General features: G+C 39.8%; 2 protein-coding genes across 2 annotated transcripts; both read right to left on the bottom strand.

Annotated features, from left to right (window-relative positions):
* Positions 1–77: 77 nt before the first annotated feature.
* trip10b (thyroid hormone receptor interactor 10b) lies at positions 78–19,950 on the bottom strand. The gene is made up of 15 exons (XM_079160153.1): positions 19,712–19,950; positions 13,950–14,065; positions 13,752–13,817; positions 12,431–12,578; positions 12,223–12,285; positions 11,045–11,149; positions 10,574–10,702; positions 10,226–10,372; positions 9,250–9,411; positions 7,040–7,063; positions 5,086–5,195; positions 3,738–3,870; positions 3,559–3,626; positions 2,395–2,501; positions 78–2,301 (listed from the first exon to the last, which is right to left on the bottom strand). The coding sequence occupies exons 1-15, from the start codon at positions 19,733–19,735 to the stop codon at positions 2,156–2,158; spliced, it is 1,548 nt and encodes a 515-aa protein (XP_079016279.1). The 5' UTR covers positions 19,736–19,950; the 3' UTR covers positions 78–2,155.
* A 690-nt stretch (positions 19,951–20,640) lies between these two features.
* On the bottom strand, positions 20,641–25,709 carry LOC306695745 (microfibril-associated glycoprotein 4-like). The gene is made up of 5 exons (XM_079159064.1): positions 25,618–25,709; positions 23,717–23,914; positions 22,980–23,076; positions 22,625–22,792; positions 20,641–22,041 (listed from the first exon to the last, which is right to left on the bottom strand). The coding sequence occupies exons 1-5, from the start codon at positions 25,636–25,638 to the stop codon at positions 21,770–21,772; spliced, it is 756 nt and encodes a 251-aa protein (XP_079015190.1). The 5' UTR covers positions 25,639–25,709; the 3' UTR covers positions 20,641–21,769.
* Between the last annotated feature and the right edge of the window lie 588 nt (positions 25,710–26,297).

Genomic DNA, 26,297 nt, shown 5'->3' with positions numbered 1-26,297 from the left:
CTGTAAAGAAACAAAGAGAGAAGATTTTTTTTTTCCTGTTTACTTTATGACTCAAACAAGACACGTAAATAGATACATTTTCTTTTTTTTAAATGGATCATACAATAATACCCCTTACAATGCTCAGAAAAGATCTACTAGTGCAGGACAGAGTGGTAGAGAAGGAGATGGGTAAACATTATATGGCTCAATGAAACATTTGTAAAGTCTGAGCTTCACAGTGCAGAATGAGTTTGACACAAAGTCGTACGTATCGGCTGAAGGAGAAAAGTTTCTCTGCGCTCAGATGTGTTTAAACGAATGTCCAACTAGTTTTATGTGAGTCTTTAAACACTCCAAATTTTAAAAATGCTTGAAATTTTTACATGTTTACTTTTCTCTTGGCATTGAGGAGCTAAATCTTAAAACTCCCATTTCCTTCCTTTAAAATCGACCCTGTTATTAATTCAAAGGTTTTTAACCATGGTCATTGTTTCAGAGAATTTGAGAAGGTCAACAGCGTGATTAAAAATAGGAAAACAGGTGCTTAAAACCAGTCAAAGAAGAACCAGTTAAGGACCAGAATTGAGATCACTGGAATTCAAAAGTGAAGACGAGGACTTAATAATTGCCTGTTATCCACTTTTGAGTTGCACATATTTCTGGTTTTATGACATTAGCGCTGTGATGATCTCTGAAGCAGCAACCTCAAAACGCAGGCAGTTCACCAAATATTTGTGGCAAGAATTATAACTTTGATCATTATTGCCACTGTGCGTTTCCTTTTTACACATGTCTTAACTTAAATTCACAAAGTTTCATTTTTAAGTCGTCTTGAAACAGTACTCACATGCATATATGTACATTGAAGCAGTTTTTATATGCCATTATTCTTCCTGTTCATACTGATTTAAAAACTCTTCCTCAAGTGCTTCCAATATAAGTTAGGGATGAAAAATATATATCTTATAAATATAGAAGTTAATTTGTCTTTTTAGAATAATTCCTCTTGGTGTGTTCCTGCTGAGCTGTCGTAGAGGGATGGAAACACGTGGAGGGAATTTTGTGTTAAAAACACTGAAACTTTGGAAGATACCCGCTTGATTAGCCTCACCCGGACTGCTTGAGCCTCATATTATCAGAAAACCTTGACCCAGAATGAGATTCTGTCCATCACCTACATTAGAAGCACATTAGGAATCTATTCACGGCCAGTATGAACCAGACGAATGATTGCAGCGAGCAAAAATGTATTTAAACGTTCATATGGGCACATGACTATTGTTAGAAGACAGACATAACTGTGGCTCAGTGGTAGAGCAGGGTCCTTCAATCAGGGTTCGATCCCCGGCTCCGCTGTGTCGATGCGTCCCTGGGCAACCCCAGCTGTGCCTACGGTGTATGAATGCGTATGAATGTTAGTTAGAGTCCTGATGGGCAGGTTGCACCTTGCGTGGTAGCCGTCAGTGTGTGAATGGGTGAAAGATGACAAGTAGTGTTAAAGCGCGTTGAGTAGTCGCTGTACAAGTACAGTCCATTTACCATTAAAACAAACATTTAAAAGCTATACTTTACAGTGACGCTCCATGGTGAGATGTTAAGAGTAGTGGTTTGAATCCAGTTATAAGTCACTATGATAAAAAGACAAAACTCACATTGTCCTGTCAGGAAAGCCGTTTTAGCAGAGGGCCGGTGTTACAAGAAGAAAAGGTTCAGCAGGTGGGGTAAAAAGTCAAGTGAATGGATATATCAACATAAAGATATGTAGCACTTACGCTACTATGGTGCTGGATATGTTACGCTAGTCATCGCTTAACGCTGCAACAAAAAAAAAGTTCAGGTATACATTCACAAGTTTGGATTTAAAAGAGCTGAAATCCACGAAGATCAGACCGTCTGCCGCAGCGAGCAGAGACGGGGACTGTATGATAAGAAGCTTTCTAATCGCTCACTTTCATCTCGCCGTATACATCACTGGCTGAGATAAGAGATGTAGAGAACTCAGATTATTGTGGATGATTTTGGATTCAACTTTGGCTCCTAACCTAACCTCCTTTCCATCACAAGCTGTGTGTGTGTGTGTGTGTGTGTGTGTGTGTGTGTGTGTGTGTGTGTGTGTGTGTGTGTGTGTGTGTGTGTGTGTGTGTGTGTGTGTGTGTGTGTGTGTGTGTGTGTGCTATGGGGCAAGTTTGACATAGGATGAAGGTATATAGCCTTCATCTCCACTGGCTCTGAGGACTCTCATCCATCCATCTCCTTTATCGTCCTCCATTATACTCAACATCTCTCCCTCCGTAATGGAAATGGTGCCCTCGCTGTTGCCTGCACACAAACATACACAATAAGGACACATACATAACAGGCTAAAATTAAATCCATTTAGGAACAAGTCGAGTGTGAATTATTACAACGGACCTTCAAAGGTGTACAGAGCCGTGCACTGGCCAACAGGAGTTTCTACGTCTTCAAACTCATCATCAAAGTCTGTGTAGATGCCCTGAGAATGGTCAGCTGCTACCATACTGGAAATATCAAGAGGAGAAAAGAATCAAGACATGTCATTTCTTATGTGGATTTTGCAAAACACGTCGACAATTTAAAGAAATAGTTTGACATCTGGCAACCTCGCAGTGAGCTAAAAAAGGGTCATTAGGCTATTTTTCTGTAGCGTTGCTAGCTTTTGTACTAGCACTGTTAGAAGAAGAAGAAGAGGAAGAAAATAACTGTCCCGAAACAAATAGGTAAAACTTTTTGGAGATACTTTACGATTACTTTTTTCAACATTCTTTTTCAACATTCTTTTATATAACTTTCTCTTAACATACTATAAGACTTTTTTTGACATATACTGACTTTTTAATGACTTTTTTTTGACATACTGACTATTTTCGACATACCATACTATTACTTTTTTAATGACTTTCTTCGACATATTATACTATGACTTTAAAAGCCGTTTGTAAAATACTGTACGATGACTTTTTTAACAAACAATACTGTACTATGACTTATTAATACATCTTTTTCAATATACTTTAATGTCTTATTTGACAAACTATGCTGTGACTTTTTTTCGACATACTACATTTTTCAATGTACAACACTAGCACAATTTTAGACATACTATACTATTACTTTTTTACAACGATACTATGACTTTAAAATGGAATACTATGTATTTTTTACTTTTGTAGATACTACAATACCATGCAACACTGACTTTTTCCGACACACACTATCCTATAACTTTTTATGACATGCTATACAATGACTTTTATATATCATACTATTCTATAACTTTATTTGACCTATGACACTATGACTTTTGATGACATGCTTCCAGATTAGCTCTCTACTAGCAGTACAGCTAGCTCTGCTTCTCTCGTTGATCAAGCTCGCTTTGCGGGTCGTAGCGGTCCGTAGAGGTTTTCCTTGATTTTACTCTTCGTGTTTAGCTAATCTAACCAGCTGCTGGCAGTAGCTTCTTATTTGCTGAACACACATTTTTAATTCCCGGCAAGAAAGCAAATGAACAAAGTTATCAAAATGTCAAACTACTCTCTTAAATAAAGCTCTTACCCATGTTGAGTATTATTGTTGAAGGCGTTGGAAGATTCCTCTCCTCCCACTGCCTCCGACAGCCACGTCTGTAACAAACCGGCAAAAGATGTTAAGACTTGCAGAAATGCACAAACTCTCTACCCTGATCTGTCACGCACACATTATTGGCATGTTTGTGTGTATGTTTGTGTGATAACCTCATATTTGGCGAGCTCCCCCCTCAAGCGGCCAATGTTCTGGGCAGTTTCTGAGATCTGAGGCTCCAGACTGGAGGGGTCTCCCATCTGTGGATTCTGCTCGTACACACCCTTCATCTTCTCCAGTGCCTCACTGAGGTCAGACAGAGGAAGACAAAAATGTGAGCACTCATCAAGGAAATATTCTCTCCGGGAGAGCGACATAGACAGGAGGGATGGAGAGAAGTTTTTTAAAAGCTAGAAAACTTGCTGAAGGAACATGTGGTACTGCTGTATACAACATTAGTGAGGTCAGGCACCGATGACTTGACAAAAAAAAGCCTGGCTCGCAGTTACAGTTCCTTCAAAAGGTGTTTGATGCGGTCAGGGCTGTGTGGAGCAGTCGAGACTTTCTACACCAAACTGGAAAAAAACATTTCTTTACGGTATTGTCATGTTGAAACTAGAAAGCGTCTTTAACAAATTAGGAGCCAAAAAGTATTAAAAAAAAACAGCCCCATGGCCAGAAGTACAGAGGTATGTTGGACAACTTTGGCCATGTACGGTAGTTTTATTCATGTAAACTCTGAGGCGAGCCAACGTTTGTGTGTAACTGTGTGGCAAATTAATAGATTGAACAATGGATGTAAAAATGTACATGCATCTTGGCATTGCCTGTTGCACACAGAAATATCAAATAGAAGATATCACAATAAAGCTAAAAAAAAGCTTATTTCTATAGCCTTGAAAAAAAACATTCTGCTATCATTATTTCACATGAGAGACGTCTGTGCTCTTTAATTAGAGGTTTGCTTTTAATACCAAACACCTATCAGTCACATTTGATCAAAGCACTAAGTCCTGCTGAAGCAGATTAGCAACATTTTTTCCCCAAAACTTTATTCACGACTAAATGAGCAGCAACTTAAGTTTTTCAGCATCATAGAGAAACGTTTTAAGAGTGTTTCTCCCCAATGCAGTCCCAAAGATCCTCCAATTCATTCAGGCTGAACTAATTAACCAGGAGATCCACTGATATTCAAAACATACAAGAGAAGAGCTTCTCAGACAGGACGCACGTATTTTTGTAGTTTGAAGCTTGCAGCAGGAGATAAAAGTGGTTTTTTGACACCTACACCTGCTCCTGATGATTATTTTGAAGCATTGAAACTATGTAGTCTTTAGAGTAACTCTACACTGATTTAAATAGTTGCTGACAGACCAAAAACAGGGATACCGACCGCTACATGAGGTCCAACCTATGCTAAAATTAAAGCCAATACTCTGTAACATTTTGTGATAATGAAATTACAAGTCTGTGTTTCCAGGCCTTGGCGATGCCTGTTGATGCTGTGGGCGACGTTGTCACCTTTGGTCCTGCGTCTTCTGCAGCTCTTTGGTGATGTCGTCAATCTTTGCCTGAAGCCTCTTCTTCCTCTGCTCCGGAGGAAGGTGAGAGAAATCTTCTGCAGTAGGAGGCTACACACACACACACACACACACACACACACTTACAGTAATTATCCTGAGCATCATGTATATGACAAACTTATCAATGATCACCACCAGATGTCTCTCCTCCCTGTTTCTATCGGTCTTTCCAACACAGAAAGAACCCTAACAAGAGAGAGAGACACTTAATCTATCTGTGTCATGCAAACAAACCTTGTTCAAGGTATGAAAGCAATGTTTGGAAAACACACATAGTCACAGACAGAGAGAGTGAGGAGAGAGACAGTGACATCCCCTGAGAATACCACTGAATTTCAGCTGTGCAGTGTTTTGGACTGATGCACACTGAATGGACAACAGGTAAGAGTCTTTCTCCTGTGATGCCATACCAATGTACATTTAGGTAAGAGCAAGAATTCTGCTCAATTCAACGTAGCAACAACACTATTTCTGAAAGTTATATACCAGTTTGGCATCACAGAATAAAGACTTGGTAATCTAGTTTAGAGAGGTTCCATGAATAGAAATGTAGTTCCCTGTGCCATGAGAGAAATAGTATTTCATTTAAAAAGTACCTGCACCAAGGCAATTAATCCAGCTTGCACTGCCAACTAGGTGACCGCATGCACAGGCATCAAGCTGTGCAGCATCACAGCTGGTTGTGCTCACAAGTACAGTAGACCACACCTGACACACACCCAGCTGTGATGACGGACGAGGTCACATGAAACCCGGTCACACCTGCATTTAAAAATGAAGAATGTTGCACCGGAATTAGCTCCATTTTTGTGGTATATGTACCGTTGACCGACTTTAAAAGGGAACTGAGAGACGGAGAGTCCAAAATGGAGGAAGCTATTGTAGCTTGTTAGCTATCTTGCTCCCTCCGCTGTTATTTAACCGCCTCCATCAGAATATAAACTGCTCCACAAAAGGACGAATGGTTTTTAGTCATAAGACAGGAGTCGATGGAACAATTATGTCTTTAGAATAATAGTCGTTTTAGTGACGGAAAAAACCTAAACCCAATTTGTGTCTCATGTTTTAGTTGCAGCGCTGAAAAACCTATAAACTGGTTAAAATGCCGTACTTCTGCTCTGACAGTATTTCCAGAATCCAGAATTTATTTGAAAATATATATATTTTTGATAAAGAGAGCGTGGACATATGTCATTTGTAGTTAACTGGATTAGGAATAAAAGGGATTTCTTTTCAGACAGAGGGTGTTATGTGTAGACTGTAAAAGCCCCCTGAGGCAAATTAGTGATTTGTGATATTGGGCCATATGAATAAATTGACTTGACTTGAAGTTGTGAAACAGGTCAAAATCATATTTTATCATTATTTTTTTCATCCTGAGGGTTAGAAGAGTCTTTGAGGATTCTGGAAGTTAGCTGATCCTGCGTTTTTTGAGGATCCCTAGATAATTATTTTTGTAATAAAATGGAATGCTTAGAAAAGAGCAATAGAGACACAAACTGGGGCCTGACTGAGCTGACAAGCTAGCGTGGCTTTTTATTTCCTCTCCAATTACCGAATGAAACGTACAGTCCTGCGAACAAAACGCCACAGGGCAGAGGAAATAAAAAGAATACCTAGTGCCACCATGTTCCTGGCAGGCTAACATGTTACGTGCCAGTTCAACAATGGAAGTGGCTTCTAGCTCTTTCTCAAAGACGCGTGGATGAACTTCAGTGCGTCACGTTCTGGTGTGACCGGGCCTCGACACATTTTTACCTGCAGATGTCAGTGCAGCACGATGCAGAGTTACTCCTTAAATAGCATTTCCCCTTGAAAAGAATCCAGCACCAGCACACTTTTATTATAGCACCTTTTCAGTCTACCCTCTATGTAATGTTAATGAATGTTACCATGTGCTTCTCAGCATGCGCTATCTAGACAGAGAGAGACGGACATTCAGGGTGAGATGCATGGATAAATAACTCTCCACATGGGAAACACACTTTCACAGGAACAAGCATGGGATCTGTACGGATGTCAAGGATTAACAACTTATTCTGATGAACAGCATCAATGAGACAAATACACGTTTACAGACAGCGTGGGGGGGGGAGGACCTGAGCAGATGTCGTCACTCACCGAGTGCCGTTTGTGTAATATCTTTAAGGTGGAAATCCTGGGTTTGACAGAGCGATTAAACTCTCTGAGGCAGAGAGAGAGAGGGGATTGCTGCAGCTTGGAGAGGGGGAGGGAGAGGGGGTGGCTGCCCGGTGGGAAAGGGGACGGGGGAGAGAACGATGGAGGGCCATACTGAGGAAGGGGGAGAAAAAAGACAAGGGAGCAGGGGAAAAGAAGCAAAAGAAGCAAAAAGAGGGGGGAAATGACACCGGTGGAGACGGGAAAAGACGGGAAGAAGGAAAGCGAGTCAAACAGATGCAGAGATCTTTTGTAACAAAACGGGTTAAAGAGTTAAAGACAGAGCGAGGGATGTTATGGGGCAAGTCTGTGCAGCAGACTGGAATTAGAATTGGCCCCTGAGGGCAACAGGGTGGTGGGTTAAGACATGAATGGAATGTGTGTTGAGTTTCGTGTGTGTGTGTGTGTGCGTTTGTTTTAGTGCATTGTTATGAGACCATGCAAGCGTCATTTTGCACTTCTACAACAATCAACAGGAGGAGGATAAGAAGAGAGCTGGGCCCTGATGTTTGCGTGGATTTGACTGTTGATTTTGAGGCTCTTTAAAGGCTGTTCTAAATGTATCGGCAACAAGTTGTCAAACCTGCAAAGGAACAGGTTTATGCACAGTGAGCTGTAACATTACACCGTTTCTTAGTTCGTAGTGTATCGAGACATGTTGCTGCGATCGTTATTTGAAATGAAAACATGTTGGTTATTAAAAGGTGGTATTTATTTTTCTTACGTCAACAAATCCCATTAAAAGACCAACACCAAGCATGAATTGACCAACAAAGCATCACATACGGTAGCTTCTTGCTCCGTCACATCAGTGAGACACACTGTTGTGGGCTACTGGGTGACAGGTTTCTTTTTTTTTTAAATGGTTACTGTAAATTATTTTTAATCCGTTCCAAATAAACTGTCCTGAAATGCCATAAAAAAAAAGAAAAGAAAAAAAAAAGAAAATCACTTCCATGCTAAATATGTATTCATCCACCGCTGAAAATAGTTCCTAACAGATGCACCATTTCCTCCTTTTTGAGTAACATTTGCTAAAAACTACAGCGCCCACGCAGCTGTTTTTAAGAAAAGATTTTGCCTTTCTTTAAAAATGAAACTATACATATGTATATATATATTAGACATTTTTTAAAGATTAACTTCACTCTAAAGTTTAAATGTCTGAAAGTATTGAGAGATGGACTAACACTTTGGCGGTTTTGCTCTTTTCATGGGATTTGGTGACATTAAGAAAGATATAATATAAGCGCCAGCCTTAACCTTTAACATGGTTTGATATAAACTCATCATTCAAAGCTCCAAAGCGGAATACAACAAATCAAGAAGCTAACGGGATGTAATCAAATAATGCTGCACTTCTGTCCAAAATAAATAGTTTTTTGGGAGCATTTATTTAGTGTGGTGATTTAAAAACTAAAATGTATTAAAAGGCATTTGCATCTTGCACATCAATTAAACCACTTTTAATTGGAGTGGGTTCCTAAATTATGTTTTAATTATTTAAATCCGATTGATGACTGAACACCATAAGATCAACATCAAGCATTTTAATCTCTGGTTTTGGAGTGTATTTAATTTGCTTTAAAACAGATTTTTGCAGGGTTTATTTTCATAAGAATATGTTTAAGGCTTCAAATTAAACTGTGAAGCACTCTCTGATCATCACTCAATTATATGAGTGCTCATAACTGTTTCCAGAAATAAGAGCATGTGGTGTTTTAAGAAAGACCAATAAACCAGCCCCTTAACTGTGTTTAAGTTAAGTTATATGAACTAGTCATGATCAATTTAGTCCAACATCAACTTGTTTGTCCGGATTACTTTTTGAAGAACAGGGCAGGGAGGATTTTCCGGTTGTCGATGTGATGTTTATTTAAAATCTATGTGAAGCAAATCTAATGTTAACTGACTGCAAGCTCACCTTGTTCTTCTTGCTGAAAGGCCAGAGCTTGGCGCGCACTTTGGGGGGGTTGAGGCTGGAGTCAGAGGTTGCTGGTCTGATTCCTTGGGTGTAGTCTTCAAAGTCTAAGTCTGCAGGCCGCTCAAAACCAGACTTGTGCTGCTCTATGAACAGTATCGAGTCCTGCAGGGACACAGACAGACACTGGTAACAGTCTTGATTTAACACATAATCACTTAAACTTTCTGACCTCTTAAATGTGACCGTAGGGATGAATCAACACCTCTGAGACACAATAGATCTCACGTGTTGCATTGAATTGAATATATATATATTTTAATCAGATTTTCAAATGTTTTATGAGGAAGGAAATGCACTCAACACATGTGTTAGGATAAACACGATGCATCTTGGTTAATGACACTGAATATAAACATAACTTTTGTTTGTTTACAAGAATTCACTTATTGGCTTTTGCTGTCGATGGTTAGTCGAGAACATTGATCCCAAAAATATATGTACAACAGCAAAAATGAAGCTACAACCAGCAGATGATTAGCTTAGCTTAGCATAAAGGCTAGAAGCAGGGGGAAACTTCAAGCTCTGTACAAGGTACAACATCAGGGGTTATGTGCAGGACTGTTTCGTAGTGACTTTAGGAAGTCACCACGTGTTAATTAGGGAGCTTTAGAGGGCTGGTTATGACCTTTGGACATAGCCAGGCTAGGCGTTTCCCCCTGCTTCCAGTCACTGTGCTAAGCTAAGCTAACTGGCGGGTGCTTGCAGCTTCACATTTAACCGGCATATATGACAGCGATATAAATCTTCTTATTCAGCTCTCAGTAAGAAAGCAAATAAATAAATTATCCAAAATGGCAAACTATTCCTTTAAAAACACCAGAAGATTCACAGTCCCCTTATTTTAAATCATGTGGGCGAAACAGAACACAACAAAATGACAAACGCTTGTCTATTCTAATAAACATCTAACATTTACCTGTTTCTCATTAATTTTCCTCCCGGCTGAAGAAATCCCTTCTAAACACTTGGTGATGATGGGCAGCACCTTCTTCTCGATTTCTGAAAACTGGCAGTAGCCCTCCGCCAGACTCCGAATCCTCCGCTCATCCATGTCCTGCATCTTCTGCTCGACACACAAACACACAACAGCCTCCTTAAATATCATATAATTGCACATTCCCATTTATACGAACACACGGGAGAAGATGGTTACATTTTTGAAGGGGTGTGTTTGGTTATCACATCATTTAAGCAGGTGTGTGAGCTCTGCTCAGCTTGTACTGCTTTGCGAACGTGTGTGTGTGTGTGTGTGTCTTTGTCTCACGTTGAAGATCTGCGGTATCTCCGAGTAGTAGTAGAAGTTCTGTTCCTTGTTGTATTTCTGGAGCTGTGCTGCATAGTCGTTCCTGCACTCCTCCGCTGTGTGTGTGCGGGCGTGGGCATGTTGTTTGGCCTTCGGAGCGAGAGATAGGTGGAGCCACGGAGGAGAAAGGGAGGGGAACATGAAAGCATGCAGCGAGCGGGAGAATAGATGCAAAACAAAATGCAAAGTGGGAGAAATGTGGGAGAGACGCAGGGAGGAAGCAGAGGGAGACAAGGAGAAAGACAAGAAAAGCTCAAGGATTTTCTTTTTTTTTTGTTTGACTGAAAATATTATAAAAACCAAACATTAAAAAAATGTATGTCAAGTTGTTGACGCTAACCTGTGTGTGTGTGTGTGTGTGTGTGTGTGTGTGTGTGTGTGTGTGTGTGTGTGTGTGTGTGTGTGTGTGTGTGTGTGTGTGTGTGTGTTTACCTTATCGACATCGAGCCTGGTGGCATTGAGGTCACTCTCTGTTTTCTCTGCTTGTTGTGTGGCTTTTTCAGACTCTGCCCATTCCTTGGCATAGCGCTTCTTAGTCTGCAGGCATGTATACAGTACACACACACACACACACGTACACACACTTTAACAAACTTAAATGAATAGAATAGAACTCAGTAGCAGTAACAGTAACAATCCAGTCAGTGTATTCAGTCCCACTAGAGGTCTAGTCCAACAAACAAATCTACATCAAAGGGTCAGTTAACACAATAGAAACAATAGATGTATTAATAAATGACCTCTGATGGTATCAGTAACTAACCGACTAGTAACACAGATAGCTTTAGTTTAAGTCGGTCTGGCTTTGAGATATCTCAGAGATTCTTTTCTGGAAAACCCAAAGTTGTTTCTAGTCATGGCTTATAACTGATTTATAAAACGTAATTAGTTAAAACTTGCAAAAAAGAAAGTGGCACCAAAATTGCAGTTAATAAAATATTCAGTGGCAACAGACCTCGCTGTGAACCGTTTTAACTAGAACGTCTTTCTTCCTAAGAAATAGAAAATGTTGCTGTTCAATTTCTTTAAAACTATTTATTTCCTTGGAATGAGGAGGTGACACATTTCTAAACCTGACAAAACAAAAACATTAAATGGCAACACTATGTTACGGCTCTGAACTAAATACTGTAAATTGGTTCCAACTTATATATATATATATATATATATATGGTATAGGTATATAGAGACACAACTCAACTCTCACACTCCAATGAATTAATTCCAAATACTTGATAAATTTATTTTAGGGTATACAAACCAGCTCTGCTGAAATATGCATATTGTTGCAGGCGAACATACAATTCATCATATATAAAGAATAAAGTTTTCAAGACTAAATTAATGATGAATAAAGATTTAATTTGGTTTCCTATTAAGAAAACAAAACGAAGAGCTTTGTTAGAGTTTCCTCTATAATAATGATTAGTACGTAATCAAACAGCTTCAACGACGGACCTGTAAAATAAAGCCACAAAAACCATCTGCATGAAGATACCACAAGAGGCAAGTGAGATTTTCTTTTCCCAATTCGGGCAAACAAATTCTTTAAAATGACAATCATGTGATCCAAACTAGACATCTGTAAACAACAACAACAAGTGACTCACACTTTCTAGTTGTTTAAAGCTGCTCTCTAAAACCTGCTGGGCCTTCTTGGCATCAGATAGGTGCTGCGGAACAAAGAGGTTTCAGTTAATGTGGTGCAGTTCAAGATGATGACACAGCGTTCCACGTTTATCTGCCAAATCTTTCCTGTTTCCTCCCTCCCTCCCTCCCTCCCTCCCTCCCTGGTGTTATTTTTTCTCCCGCTCTCACTGTTTTGCGTTCCTGCTTCAGGTCCTGAAGGTACTTAGTGAGTTCCACACAGATGCCGGTCATCATGTTTTCAGCGATGAGCTCCCGTTGGCCGGCGTAATCGTTCAGCTCGTTCAGGATCTCCTGGAGTGATGCGTGATTGCTGAATCTGCAGCAGGAGGGAGAGACAATTTGGAAAATTACCACAGCTGGATTCAAACAACATTTAACCGAATGATAAACCCAAATTCAATCATAGCTTAGCAACCGTGACTAAGGACTACAGGCTTGTCAAACTTTGGATTGTGTGATACTATTGTATGTATAAAACAAAAGTGAAAGGAATGGATTCAACTTTGTCTATCTGCGTTGGTGGCATGTCCCGGTAGAAACCTAGCAATATGTTCATGATAAGTACATTATTTAAAACTTCTTTAGAAAAATATATTTTCAAACACAGGAACATCCACCCCGTGGAAGACACGCTGCTACTATATCAGAGTTTAGTTTAAAGCTGCTAAATGCATTTTAATTGCCTCTTAATGGCTCTCAACATGGCGACGCCTGAGTGGAAGCTAACGGCGCAAACTACTGCAACAGTGAGTACAGAGCTAACATTGTTTGCATGAACGACTTTTGACTTTGATTATAAAACGATTATCAATTCATCTTGATGCATCAAAACTTTTAATTTCCATACTTTTTTTTTTCTCAGTTACAATCTACTTTTTTCAAAAAATAGCATATTTGTAAAGATTTAAATAATTTTAACTGACTAAAAATAATGCTTTCTCTGGAACATGTGGTAAAACAATAAACACAGTGATAAAGACTCTGTGCTGGTGGATGTCCACGCACAGCGTTTTTACTTCTATCCTGTCTGCTTTCCTCAGTGATGCCATGACTTTAGCTTTAGTTTCGTCGTGAAGTGCAAGTATCCAAAGTGTGTTTTATGTTTTTGCCTGGGATATGTAGCTTCATGTAGCTAGTATTTTAGCATTATATCACGTATCAACGTTTGCCATCATGTGCATATTTAATGTTAAGATGCTTTTACGTGAATATCAATTCTGGTTAATATTACCTTATGCTAGCTAGCTACAATTGTCAATTCAGCTGACAAAATCCACAGAAGCCGGCTAGAAAGGAGAAGCCTGCTTGTGTTTACTTCTGGTTCTAGTAAATCTGCCACTGTTATCATTCCTACTGCATATTTGTGGTCCGAGATTATAAAGCTTGACAGGCCAACAGCAATAGTAAGGCGGTTGAGTGAACAGTAAATGGAAATTTTGTATATATGCAAAACAAGGACAACAAAATGGACATTTTATTGTTCTCTCACTTGCAGTCCTGCTCTTCTTTGCTCCCTCGTTTGGCATTGGCATTGGCATATTTCTTTGATAGACTCCTGTCAGAAAGTGTAAAAGAAGCAATATGACTGTCTATTACACACACACACACATAAATGCACAAAGACACACATTTAAGAAAATGTATGCAAATATAAATAAACATTCAGAAACAAGCTCAAAAGGCACACCTGAGTTGTTTGGCGTAGCTCTGCTCTATTTCCGTCCGTTCCTTCACAAACTTTATGTAGCGATCCACCAGGTCGAGGCCTGACTGCGTGTGCTTGTCGATGTGATCATACTGGTCCTAGAACAAGAACAACACATGTTCTTATACATGTACACACACACACACACACACACACAAACGCTGCTGACACGGCGCAGTCTAAAAGCTTTTTGGATAGCGAGATATTGGTCATTGTTTTGGCTCTGTGTTCCAGCACTTTGGATATCAAATGAAGATAAATCTGAGGGTGATGACATCAGTGTCGGACTTTTTGTGCACAGTACAAAAGTATGACAATGCAATGGAACATTGAGAACAGGGAGTTTTGTTTTGTTTTTTAAAAAAGGTCAAAAAGTGAAACTTTCTGGATTGTCCGAGTCAGTCACAAGACTAAAGTTTAAGTTGACATGTGTTTCACCTACTGAGGACCAGACTGAAAGCAAAACGCGCTCAAAAACAAGAAGTGAAGCCGGCTGTATCTTAAGCCTGACAGCAATAAAGGGAACCAGAGTCTATAGGTGTCAGTGGGTCATGGACTACAAACCGTTAATTGTTTTGGTGCTTGACAGAAAAATAATCTGCAAATGTTTCGATTGATCATTTAAATAACGTTTAAAAATTGCCAAGCATTGCCTGGCTCTATAGCTTCTGAAATTGTATTTTTGTCGTTGCTTTTCTTTGTCTCATGTAAAACTAAACTGAATATTTTGGATTTTGGACAGTTTGAAGACATTTCCTTGGTTTTGCAGGATACTCTGATGGTCATTTTTCACTATTGTATGAGATGTTATTGACCAAACGATTAATCAACACAGTAATCTGCAGATTAATCACTCATCAATCAATCATCTTTATCTGAAAATATCAAATGTAGTGACTTTATTTAAGTTTATTGTATGTAACAAGTGCAACCGGTCCATTGTTCAAAACGTCTTTTGTGTTTTTTGTTGTACTATGTGTTCTTTAGTAGAAAGGGGTTTTGTGTAAGGTCAGTCTCACCACCTTCTCTAAGTAAGTTTAAATTGGTTGCTGACTAATTGATTAATCGACTGATGATTTTAGCTCTACTGTATTAGTTACATTTGTTAAAGCCCCACCCACTTTGTGTCTGACAAAGTGAACAAACGTTTTAAAAACCTGACATCTGCAGACACAGAGAACAGCCCTGTGTTGGATTTAGGGCTGCGATTAACGATTATTTTCAAGTTCACAGCACCGAAAAAATGTCACGAGCAAGAAAACCAGAAAATATTCACACTTGTGGAGCTGCAACCAGTGAGATTTTGACATTTATAAACAATTAATCAATTATTAAAATAGATGCTGAATAACTTTACAATAGTCAATCAACTAAGCGTCTCAGCTCCAAACACATTTCACGAGGCTGTGGATCTGACACAAACGGAAACTGGAAGTCTAAGAATAACTCCACACACACGCACACGCACACGCACACACACACACACACACACACACACACACACACACACACACACACACCGAAAGTATCCTCCTTTCTTTCAATTTCTCTCACACACACAAGTACAAAGGTGTAGAGCATAAAAGCAAACTATCCTTTCAGCATTCCTGTCTCGCTCTTTACATCCATCCATTCCTTCAAAACAAAAACTCACACACACACACACACACACACACACACACACACACAAACCTGTCAGACAGGTAACATTTGTCCTCTCTGTCCCCACTGGCTTAATAAAGAGTCCTGACATACAGTAAAGGACTCACTGAATGTGAATGTGACAAAGAGCACAAAGAAAGACTCCACCTTGTCATTGTTCGTGTGTGTGTTCGTGTGTGTTTGTGTGTTTGTGTGTGTGTGTGTGTGTGTGTAGAGGCTGCAGGGTCGTCTGGAGCCAGAGACATACATACTGAGTCCTCAGAGGAGGGGGAAGCTAAATGGAGATCATCGTAACACAGTTAATGTCCTAGATAGGAGAGGGCCGGGGCGGAGGAAGGAACAGGATTAGAAAACAAAAAGAGGACGATGGAGTGAAACAGACATTTTGTACCAGGAAGGAGAGAGAGATGGAGGGAATCGGATGGACGAGAAACAAACTGCGATGAAGAGATTATGGAGCTTTGAGACACACTCCTGCCTGCATTTGCCGCTTGTGTTGCTGCGCCCCATTGCTTCACTGCAACACATCTGCAATGTTTTTTTTTTTGTGCGAGAGGAGGAAATACTGATAGTGAGACAGGAATGAGATAATCATTAGCTCAGAGCGAACCTCCGCCCTGTGACTGACCGTCCCCGGGGCCTCTACAAACCCTGGAACCAGTCAGACTAGTCCCGCCCCTCACCGTGACGGCTCCCGGCAGCATGTTTCCTCTGCTCTGAGCTCACGTTTTAGCTCACCTCAAATCGGAACGAAAGCCACGAAACTGGTTGCACCAGCTAATCCTTATTAAGTTAGTATCAAGTGATTTACTAAATCAGTTGGCACCATCAGGACTTAGCTAGTAAAGAATTGAGTCATGTGTAAACAAAGCAACTAATCAAATAAACTAAACAACTAACTCTCTATGTTAGAACTAGTTCACCCAATTTAAATTACAGTTATAAGTCTAAATTTGTGAATTTACACACTGGACTGCACCAGCTATTCACAGTTCTAGAAGCTTGAGCGTAAAGTCTTTCCTAAGTTCTCGGTGACTTCCGGCTGGTTTCAAACTAAACCAGCAGGTTTATGGCAATTAAGAACATTTAGCAAAACTTGCAACTTTTTGTTACTTGAGGTATATTGCATTCTTTTTTTTAGCAGTGAGGTGAATTCTAAAGTACATTTAGTAAAGTATTGTACTTCGGTACAATTTTGAGGTACTTGTACTTTCCATTTCGGACAGAAATGTAGTACTTTTTACTCCACTGCATATAATTGATGACTTAAGTCACTAGTTACATATAGATTCAGATAGAAAATAAAATAAATAACCACAAAGAAATTGTGATTCATTAATAATAAAAGGATTTAATAAGACTATTCAAAGTTATGCGCTATCGGCAGTATATTAAGTAATTAAAATGAGCATCTCCTTTAAATGAATGCAATTATAACCCAATGACATAATGCAATATCATATTCTATCAATGGGCACTTTACTTTAAGTATACTTTGGTGCTCATACTTTTGTTCTTTTACTTAAAAGGTGCCGTGTGTAGGATTTGTCGGTAGATATAAACGGCTCAATCTAAGCGAAGGAAAACTCAGCCATTCTTATTTTCTGGTGATTTAACACTAAAGAAAAACATACTTAATAATATTATATTCAATTCTTGCCAATAGATCCCTCTAAATGCTTCATACTGTTCCTTTAAATAACATTTTAAACGCAGGTGTTTCACTTCACACTGTCGTACTTTTACTTAAGTAAAATGTCGAAGTACATCCATCTATCCTCCACCGCTCTGTCAGAAATCACTCGGCTAAGTTTAAACTTACAAGAATCTGGTGCTGCTGACTTCACTGCTGTACAGATTTTACAGTATTAAGATAAATCAATCAGCCAAACAGCGTTCAAACACACCAAACTGGACGTCCCAAAGTTTCCAAAGACACCAAATATGTCTGGCAGAATTTGGGGGAAACATTTCTTTCACTGAGTCTAAATATGACATCATTGGCCTCATTGATGAGAAACCAGCTGATACGGTCAGACGGTGCGGCATGCGGTGATTTTTCAACCTTAAAGCTACAAAACTGTGCGATATCTAACTGGGATTAAATGGAGGACGTGCATCACTTTCATAATGTCAGCTCATCCGTGTGCGAGTAGACAAGGTGACAGCTGATAAGAATAAGAATGTAAAATATTTGTTCTTTTTTTAGGAACGTCCAGTGAGGAACAGGTCAGTTTAGGGCTGCAACTAACAATAATCCTCATGACTGATTCACGGGCAGATTATTTTCTCTCCATAAATCAAACCTCATTCCGTCTATAAATGTCAGAAAATTGTTAAAAATGCGAATCACAATTTCCTAAAGCCCGGGGTGACGTCTTCATAATCGTTTGTTTGGTCTGACCAGCGGCCCTCAACCCAAAGAGATTCACTTTATTATTATTATTATTATTATTATTATTATTATTATTATTATTATTATAATAATAATAATAATAATAATAATAATAATAATAATAATAATAATAATAATAATAATGACAAAGAAAAGCAGCACCTTTGAGCTGGAACTTGGTAATGTTTGACATTTCCGCAAAAATGACCAAAAAGTCACCTGTTCCAGCCTAACAGATGTGAGTTCCAGCTGCTTGTCTCTGTCCGATGTGATGGGAGCTGAATATCTTCAGGTTTTGGGTTGTTGGTCGAACAAAACCAGCGATATGAAGACATCACTTTGGGCTTTCTCACGTGTTACACCAATTCATGAAGAAAAATAATACAGAAATAGTGAAAATTGTAGTTTGTGATTTCTTTTCAGACGACTGACTAATCGATTAAATCGACCGATCGTCTCAGCCCTGATGTGTTTTCTAGTTTTCTCCTCCTAAAGTCCACCGTTTGTCAGAACACAAGCAGCAGCAGCAGTTGAGCGAATTTGAACTTCAACTGTTTATCCACAAAGTGCCTCACCCAGTCCGGCCTGCGACTGTGGAATAATCCTCACAGGCACGGGCTCAAGACTCAAGAACACAATCACTGCAGGATTTTGGGGCAAATTAGACGGGTTTGCTTTTAACCGCCGGCTATTAAACCAACTACGACGAACAGTTGGGACGTTTTGTTTGTGCCAAGACACAGTTTGTCCAGAAAAACGCACTATTTCCTTGAGGTCATCGTCCACATCTGTCTGTCTGTGGTCAGTGTGGAGCTGACGTGACAAATCAATCTCCATGGGACAACGAATCAGGAACTACTGTTGACGATTGATTAACCTCTTTTTTGGAGCAAAAAATGCCAAACACTCTCTAGTTTCAGCTTCTCAAATGTGAGGATTTCCTGCCTCTCTGTGTGGTGTGGGGAAGTAAACAGGATGTCTTTGGGGTTCTGGACTGCTGGTTGGACAAAACAAGCAATCTGAAGATGCACTCTTGTCATTTTATGCTCACTCCTGACTTTTTATAGACCAAACTAATGATTAACCAGCAAACAAATCAAAAGTGTTAACAATTGTTAATTGCAGCCCTAGAACATGTGGCCACACCAGTTCAGTCCTTGTACTCTGATGCTGGGGGGGGGGGGGGTTGGTCTGAACCTGATTGACTGTCACCGTGATTCACAGCTGAGAGAGAAACTGACCAGACAACCGGGGCCACGCAAACCAGCCCTCAGAACACTTCCTGAGAGCTGCTGTCGCGATGCAAAGCTCCAAGTTCGTGCATGGAGGAGGAGGAGGAGGAGTGAGGGGGGGGAGAGAGAGAGAGAAAAGGTGTTGGAGTACACCTTCAGCCTACAGTGTGTAGATAAGGTGGGCAGACAGAGTAATAAAGCTCTCCTCCTCTTCCCCCTCCGCTTAGGAGAAGGTATGCAGCCAGGCAGGAGTTGCGAAATCCTCGGGGCTGTTACAGACTCCTGCTGCTGCCGTCTCAAGATTACTTAACCCGGGCCTACCGGGGGAAAACAACAGCCCCGTGTACATAACATGTCGACAAAAACAACAGCGGGACTACTCTTAAGGGATGTTCACGGGTTTATTTTCTATCACTCATCCCAGAGGACTCTTCTCGTGTCAGCTGTCAACTTACCCAAAGATCTGTTCCCCAGTCCATGTCTGCAAAAACACACGCAGGAATCCGTGTCAGAGAAAGAAACAACCAGGTGGTGGTGGTGGTGGCGGAAAAACTAAACAAAAAGAGATACAACAACCTCCTCTCGTTACAAAGAGTCCACGAAACTTGTGAGTCTCGAAAGCGGAGATGGCGGAGGAAATGTTTGGAGGAAGTCTACGCCTTCTCCTTGGCACGGAGGACACGGCCGTCCTGTTTCTTCCAGCGCAGCGAGAGAAAAAAAATATGTTCAGGCGCTTTTTCCTGAAACAAGTTTGGGTCCCAGAGAGAGAGAGAGCGCGAGCGAGAGCGCGCGAGAGAGAGAGAGAGAGAGAGGGAGGAGCGGTGGGAAAACCTACCGTCTCTGTTTGTCTTATCTTAAAGCAGCAGCAGGTTATTTTCAAAAAGCTTCTTAAATCCGGAACCTTTAAACACACACATATAGAGTCTGCCAGAAAAAACAAACCACACGAATACACGTCAACACGGCTCATAATGCACCTGATTAAATTAACTTAAATAAATGAATATATTGGACTCAATCAGACGCCTTGTAAAATAAATTACAGGGACTATATTTTGTGCGCTCTGTGCTGTTTTCTTTTTTTTGTAGGAGCTGAAATGTGCTGATTTTCCTGATCTATCGGATGTATCGCCATGAATTTTGACTTATTTGACATTTATGGGTGAATCCTAGTTTTATCGCCACCAGCAGGTCAAACTGGTCTCTCATACAGTGGAATTTCTTTACATCTACAAGATAAATTGGTGTTAAATTTGTACAGTTATACACGTGTCATGACAGGACCAATCCTAACTTTGTTGACCTAGTGGTGGCAAGTTAAGTTCAGGAGACCAGTTAAGCGATGAATGTATTTTTTCATTTTTATTGTTTTGTTGTTGTTGCTGTTGTATCTGAGTGTGGTGTTGGTGTGTTTGGAGGAATACAAATTTAAATGAAAAAAGAAATTAAAAGTTCAGGAGACCAGAGACAAACGAAACATTTTCCTTCATAACTCAAAGACTACTTGAAACACTCTTGTGATCTCTTGGTATAGGAAACATACAGTATATATGTGTAACAATACAATTTATACATTTTCACCAACAAGGACACAACTTTAATATTACATTAAATGCAAGAAATCAAAGTGTTACTCCCTTGGTGGGCGAAACTGTAACTGTGGTTGGGGGCAATTGTAACAATGACAAAATAAGTCATTGCTTTATTTTTTTAAAGTATGTTTATTGATGAGCTGCTATACTAGAACAAACAAACCCTTTTACATGTAATTCAACTCAACAGAAAAGTACATCAACACAGATAAACAAGGTGCTTACTTCCCATCTCTCCATTATAAAATCGTGTCTGCTATCTAGCAACATCTACTATATTACCATCGGTTGTTCATGTTTATTTATAACCAATAACGCAGAGATGGTGGGCCCTTACATTAATCAATATGCTGGAGCAAAAACCTCATTGTTGAAACACGTTCTATGTTTGGACTCTTTTTGCTGTGTGAGATTAAGTCAGCCGACCTGTTGTGACCACACCTTTCCCTCCCATGCAGCCAAATGAGGATGTGCAACGCAAGAGCGACACTGTGTGTTTAGTCAACACGTCTGTTATTAACCTGCACGCCTAAGAAAGGCTCGTCTCAGACAGTCTTGAATGCTCAATGTGCGTTTAACATCCGTTGATCCTGCTTTGATGGTCTCTGAAGTAGGCTATGTGGCGCACGTGAGAGAGGACAACATGTTGGGCTATTTAGGGAAGGGAGGCACGGAAGAACCAGAACCAGAGCGGATAGGGGCAGAGTGTCAGACCCTGCTGCAGTATGAGAGGTTTTCTAAAGAGACTGGCGCTTGAAAACACTTCCACTTTTGTCCACAGGGACCCCCAAAAACAACACAAAATGAAAATTGTGGATATTGAATTCAGTAGTAAAAACACAAAAAAACCTCAACATCAAACCTCTCCTCACCTGTAGGATGATGTATGAACACAATCCGGTTAATGCACAGATAATCTGCTTACTGTGTGCATGTACATGTAGAGACTGATCTGATCTTCATGGCAATAGTCTTGAGCGAGTAGTTCGGGCCTTTCCACGTCCGCCAAATGTTGAGGACGCTGTCATATGCGATGCCACCGTGAGGTGCGTACATGCCGGTGGGGTTAGCCGAGTGGCATTTTCCGTACCAGAAACCTCCCAGAAAATGCTGAGCGCAGTTTTTATCCCACTCGTCCTGATCTTTGTCAAACGTGGTGAACTTCATGTTGTTGTGTTCCTCCAAACTGTCCCCTATAAATAAAGTTAGTTGAATTTAAGCTGATGTTTGAAACTCGGAAGCCCTTCTACTAGTGCTACTGTGTCGTCATTTAGCTATTTTTCTTTTTTTTTTAAATATACACTTACGTACAGTAATGGTTATGTAAACAAAGCACACAGAAACACACAGAGGGAGAGAGAGACTTCTCTGCTCATGTAAACATTACTCCACTATATCCTCACACAGCTGTTGTTTGCTGCAAACATGATGCTCTGAATATCGTATAGAGATCCTTGAACAGCTTTAGTCACTTTTCAGGTTCTTATCTTACATAAAAACACATGTGATTATAAACTGTTAAATAGTAAACCAGCGGTTTCCAATCGTTTAGATTTGTGTTTGAGCCTCAAACTGTTTTTTAAATGACACCAGGTAAAAGGTAAAAGTACAATATTTCCCAAGTATAAGTATCTAACATTTGCAGGCTACTCAAGTACAGTACATGAGTAAAACACATGTACACTGAAACTTAAAAACATCCTGTATTACTTACAGTTCATTCATCCATTCACCTTGACATTTAAAGCTAGACTTCCCAAAGCAACACATCCTCACCTGCCGCTCCGCCAGTGAAGCTGCCCAAGTGAAGCTGATAACCAGCGTCCTCAGAATCGATGGAGAAGGAGGAGTACTGAGCGGACGCCTTCCCTCCCTCCCAGTCCTCCATGTCGACCCGCAGCAGGTTCTTCTTCCTCATAGTCAGCAGGAAGAGGTTTTCCAGGCCTGTGAAGGCACACAAAGACCTGTAACACCTCCTGCACCAAGGCCCTATGTCATTACTCTGCATTTTTCTTAACCTCTTCCACCTCAGACTATCTCTCAGCCCCTTATCTAGTCTAACAAAGCACATTAAGATGGAAAGCAGCACAGGGCCCCATGTGTTTCATGTATTTTCCCCTCAGGAACTTACCAAGCCAATATTCTCCGGCCACATTCCCAAATCCAGTCTTATAGCTCTTCCAGGGCCTGAAGAAGTTTTCAGTCCCATCGATCCTCCTCTGAAATACCTGAGAGGGAAGATGGGAGGAAGAGAGAGATGTTAAAGGTTTACTGACATCTATTACTATCCATTCTGTGACTGTTGTATTGATGGCAGGCCATTTGTTACACCAAACAAACGTGGAAATATATAAAGGAAAGGACATGGAGGAAGCAGCACAAGTTGAAAGCAACACATTTGAGATATTACAACCTTACAAAGTTGTTATAGCGTATAGCGAGTCTTGTTTCTGGCCACCTGATAAAATATTCACTCCGCTATTAGTTCAGTTTCTGCAAACTTAAGCCAACTTTGTCTGTTGTTTGGTGCTGCTAACACAGTATTCAGTGGTATTATCAGCTGTACTGATCTGGAAATCAGGTGGACAAGATTTTAAAATCAGACAAGCGAAACAAAGAGCTAAAAGGTTTCTTGGAGTTGTGACAAAACAAAGACTACGGTGACAATTCATCACTCAGAGCGCCAGTTATGCTTCAAACTAGACAGGCCCTGGTGGCGACTCAGCCATGGCAGCTCATGTTTTTGTTCCCGTAGTAGTCTGAAGGAGGGCTTTCCAAACTCGGTCCAAACAACATGTATTGTCTTTTTTTTGTTTACAATTTCTGCATGGTTTTTCATCATTAAATTCACTTCTGAGGTGTACTGACAGTCCATCGGCCTCCGTCGGTGTCCATGTCACAGTAGACATGCAGCGGCGTGGTGGGGCCTCCTGGGTAGATGGTGTACACCCCACTGGAGCTGGTGTTGTCTTGGCGATAGATGTCATCACAGTCGATGGGCAGATAAAACTCGGAGCCGGAGGGAACTGAGGCCGCAAGAACCAGCACAGCTACGAATAATGTCACCTGGATGTGAAAGAAAAGGGATCAATGATATCTACAGTACCTTTACAGCGATTGGAATGAATGGAATGATACAGTTAAGTGGAATGAAGAATGGTGACAATTAAGGTTATTTGTAGCAAATAAAATGGCGAGAATTAATTTATTATTTGTTGCACAATGATTCAATCTCTGCTTCAGTGACAGCTCGTGTTACAGTCAATACAGGATTTTCTGTGTACTATGTATTTGTTCTGTATTGTATCGTTCATATATATATTTACTGGTTTTTCATTTGTTTCAACAATTAGCCTTCTCTGCAAAAAAAGTATTTAAATAATATGAAGTAAATCACTATTTTATTGTTGTGCTCTTATTTCATACTTATGTTATGAGTTTTTGAAATATCTGCCACTGAGATTCCTGCCTCTCCACCTCAATAATAACCAGGTGAATGCAATTAAATGATTGATGCATGATTTAATATATAAAAATGTCGACATCAATGTCTCAGAGTCTCGATTAATATGGATAATCTGCTGACCTCACTGTCAGATGCAGTGTTTAATTTTTGTCATTTGTATTTTCTGTGTTTAAAACGTTAGTATTTTATCACATGCACGGTAACACAGAGGAGAGTATTTAATGGTCGGTGTATTTATTGTATGGATTCTCTGAACTGCGAGTGCACACAACAGCAGCAGAGAAGAAGAGTGTGATCCAGTGTTTTGGTTATTGATCCTGACGCTAGTATCAAAGAACAAGTTTCATCAATACTTAAGATATAAACACATCCACCTCCACTCCTGTACTCTCGCTGCTCAATAATTCACGTGCATTGTGTGCATTCTTTCTGGTTCAGAAAACTACCAAGTTGCATCACTGGAAGCAAACAACAGTTACAACATTTGAGGGTTTCCTGCTGAGTTATTCTGAACTCGTCCCACTGGGTGTTTGAACTGCAGCAGTGCTGTGTTTATTATTAGTCCGAGCCTCTCTGGAGCAGAGGTTCATTTTAAAACAGCAATCTATCTACATCTATTTCCTGTGCTGTTTCATTTGACATTGTAATATTTGATTTAAGTTGCTTGCTGTTTGTTTCAGCGAGTTCACAGATCTGACAACTGGAAACAGATAATGTGTTCACATGGGGCTGACAGTGCCTGTTAATGTGTAACTAACAACAACTAACAACACTATAAAGCCAGCAATAAACTCCTCAGTAACATTAATCAACGGCACCAACCAGTACGCAGTATAATAACACAGAGAAACAATTTCACTATTTTTTTGTTGATTAATTTAACAATAGCAAGATTAAACCGTTAAATGGTTTAGATAATCTATTAGAAATAACTTCAACCTATAAATAACAAACCTTTGACTGTAAACTGTGAAACACGTACATTTGCTTCCCTGAATAACATTCGTAAATTTTACCTTAAAATCTCCGCTGAAGTTCTGGGTTTTTTAAATCTTGACAATATAAAGCTGCTCCCACAGACATTACTAGTTCTAGTACTATTACTACTAATGGCATTAAACAATAATGCTAATCATTAATATGATTCAATCTTAATTATAGCACATGATAAGAATGAGGCATTTGTTTTAGGAAATAACAAACATTATGAAAATCATTTCTAAGTATCAAGAAAATAGGAGCAGCATTTCTTTTCCATTATAAAATTAAAATAATCTGGTTTTAATGAACCTGTAGCTCTTACCTGCATCATCATCATCATCATCACAGAGAGGAAGGTTGGTCTCCGTTAGTTGAAGTGAATCTGGTGGGAAACAAGGCACCTTTAAACCGTCTGCTAGGCCCCGTCTGTGGAAGCATGTGACACTGATAAGCTTTGTTTACACGGACCAATGAAGTTGATCATTATTACTCAAAGATCTACAGAAGCTGAGGTCATAGTGTTGCTTCATTGGTTCTGGTAATGAGGTGGTTTTACAGACTTGAATTATTCTACAATTACACAATAATCCAGAAAGCCATTGCACATTCTGATGTGTTTGAATTCAACAATTTGTAGGCACAAAAAAAAAACGAAAAGGGAAAGAAAATAGATATTTTTATTCAGGAAACTTGAATAAAGATTTTAATGATATGCGAAAAAGTCATAAAAGTCTGAAAATTCTAATAACCTTCTGGGAGAAGTTGAACTCGTGACCTCAGTATTTAAAGTCCAGAGAGAGAATTTCCTTATCTAGTTTGTGAATAACGCTGGTGACTCATTTGACAGCCTAATTTCCTGTAAAGCTCCATGCAGCAGACCCTGTCCTGTGTGGAAAGTACGTTCTGTCACAAATGAATCACTTCACAACAACACTGTTACAACATGTGGTATCAAACACCGGTCTCTTACCTTCTCACGCATCATGAGTGGTCTTAATGCTG

Source organism: Pholis gunnellus, assembly GCF_910591455.1.
Source record: "Pholis gunnellus genome assembly, chromosome: 5".
Classification (NCBI taxonomy): Eukaryota; Metazoa; Chordata; class Actinopteri; order Perciformes; family Pholidae; genus Pholis; species Pholis gunnellus.
The sequence above is the reverse complement of the archived record's forward strand: the minus strand, read 5'-3'. Positions and strand labels throughout refer to the sequence as shown.

What these genes read in the sequence shown, in the direction of transcription:
- trip10b (XM_079160153.1), bottom strand. Translation starts at nt 19,735, where the DNA reads ATGGACTGGGGAACAGATCTTTGG. An exon ending in TGAAGCAGGAACGCAAAACA is followed by an intron (nt 12,286 to 12,430) that starts GTGAGAGCGGGA and finishes TTTGTTCCGCAG; the next exon opens with CACCTATCTGATGCCAAGAA. An exon ending in AGATACCGCAGATCTTCAAC is followed by an intron (nt 10,373 to 10,573) that starts GTGAGACAAAGA and finishes TGTGTCGAGCAG; the next exon opens with AAGATGCAGGACATGGATGA.
- LOC306695745 (XM_079159064.1), bottom strand. Translation starts at nt 25,638, where the DNA reads ATGATGATGATGATGATGCAG. An exon ending in GGCCGGAGAATATTGGCTTG is followed by an intron (nt 22,793 to 22,979) that starts GTAAGTTCCTGA and finishes GTGCCTTCACAG; the next exon opens with GCCTGGAAAACCTCTTCCTG. An exon ending in CTTCACTGGCGGAGCGGCAG is followed by an intron (nt 22,042 to 22,624) that starts GTGAGGATGTGT and finishes CTTTATTTATAG; the next exon opens with GGGACAGTTTGGAGGAACAC.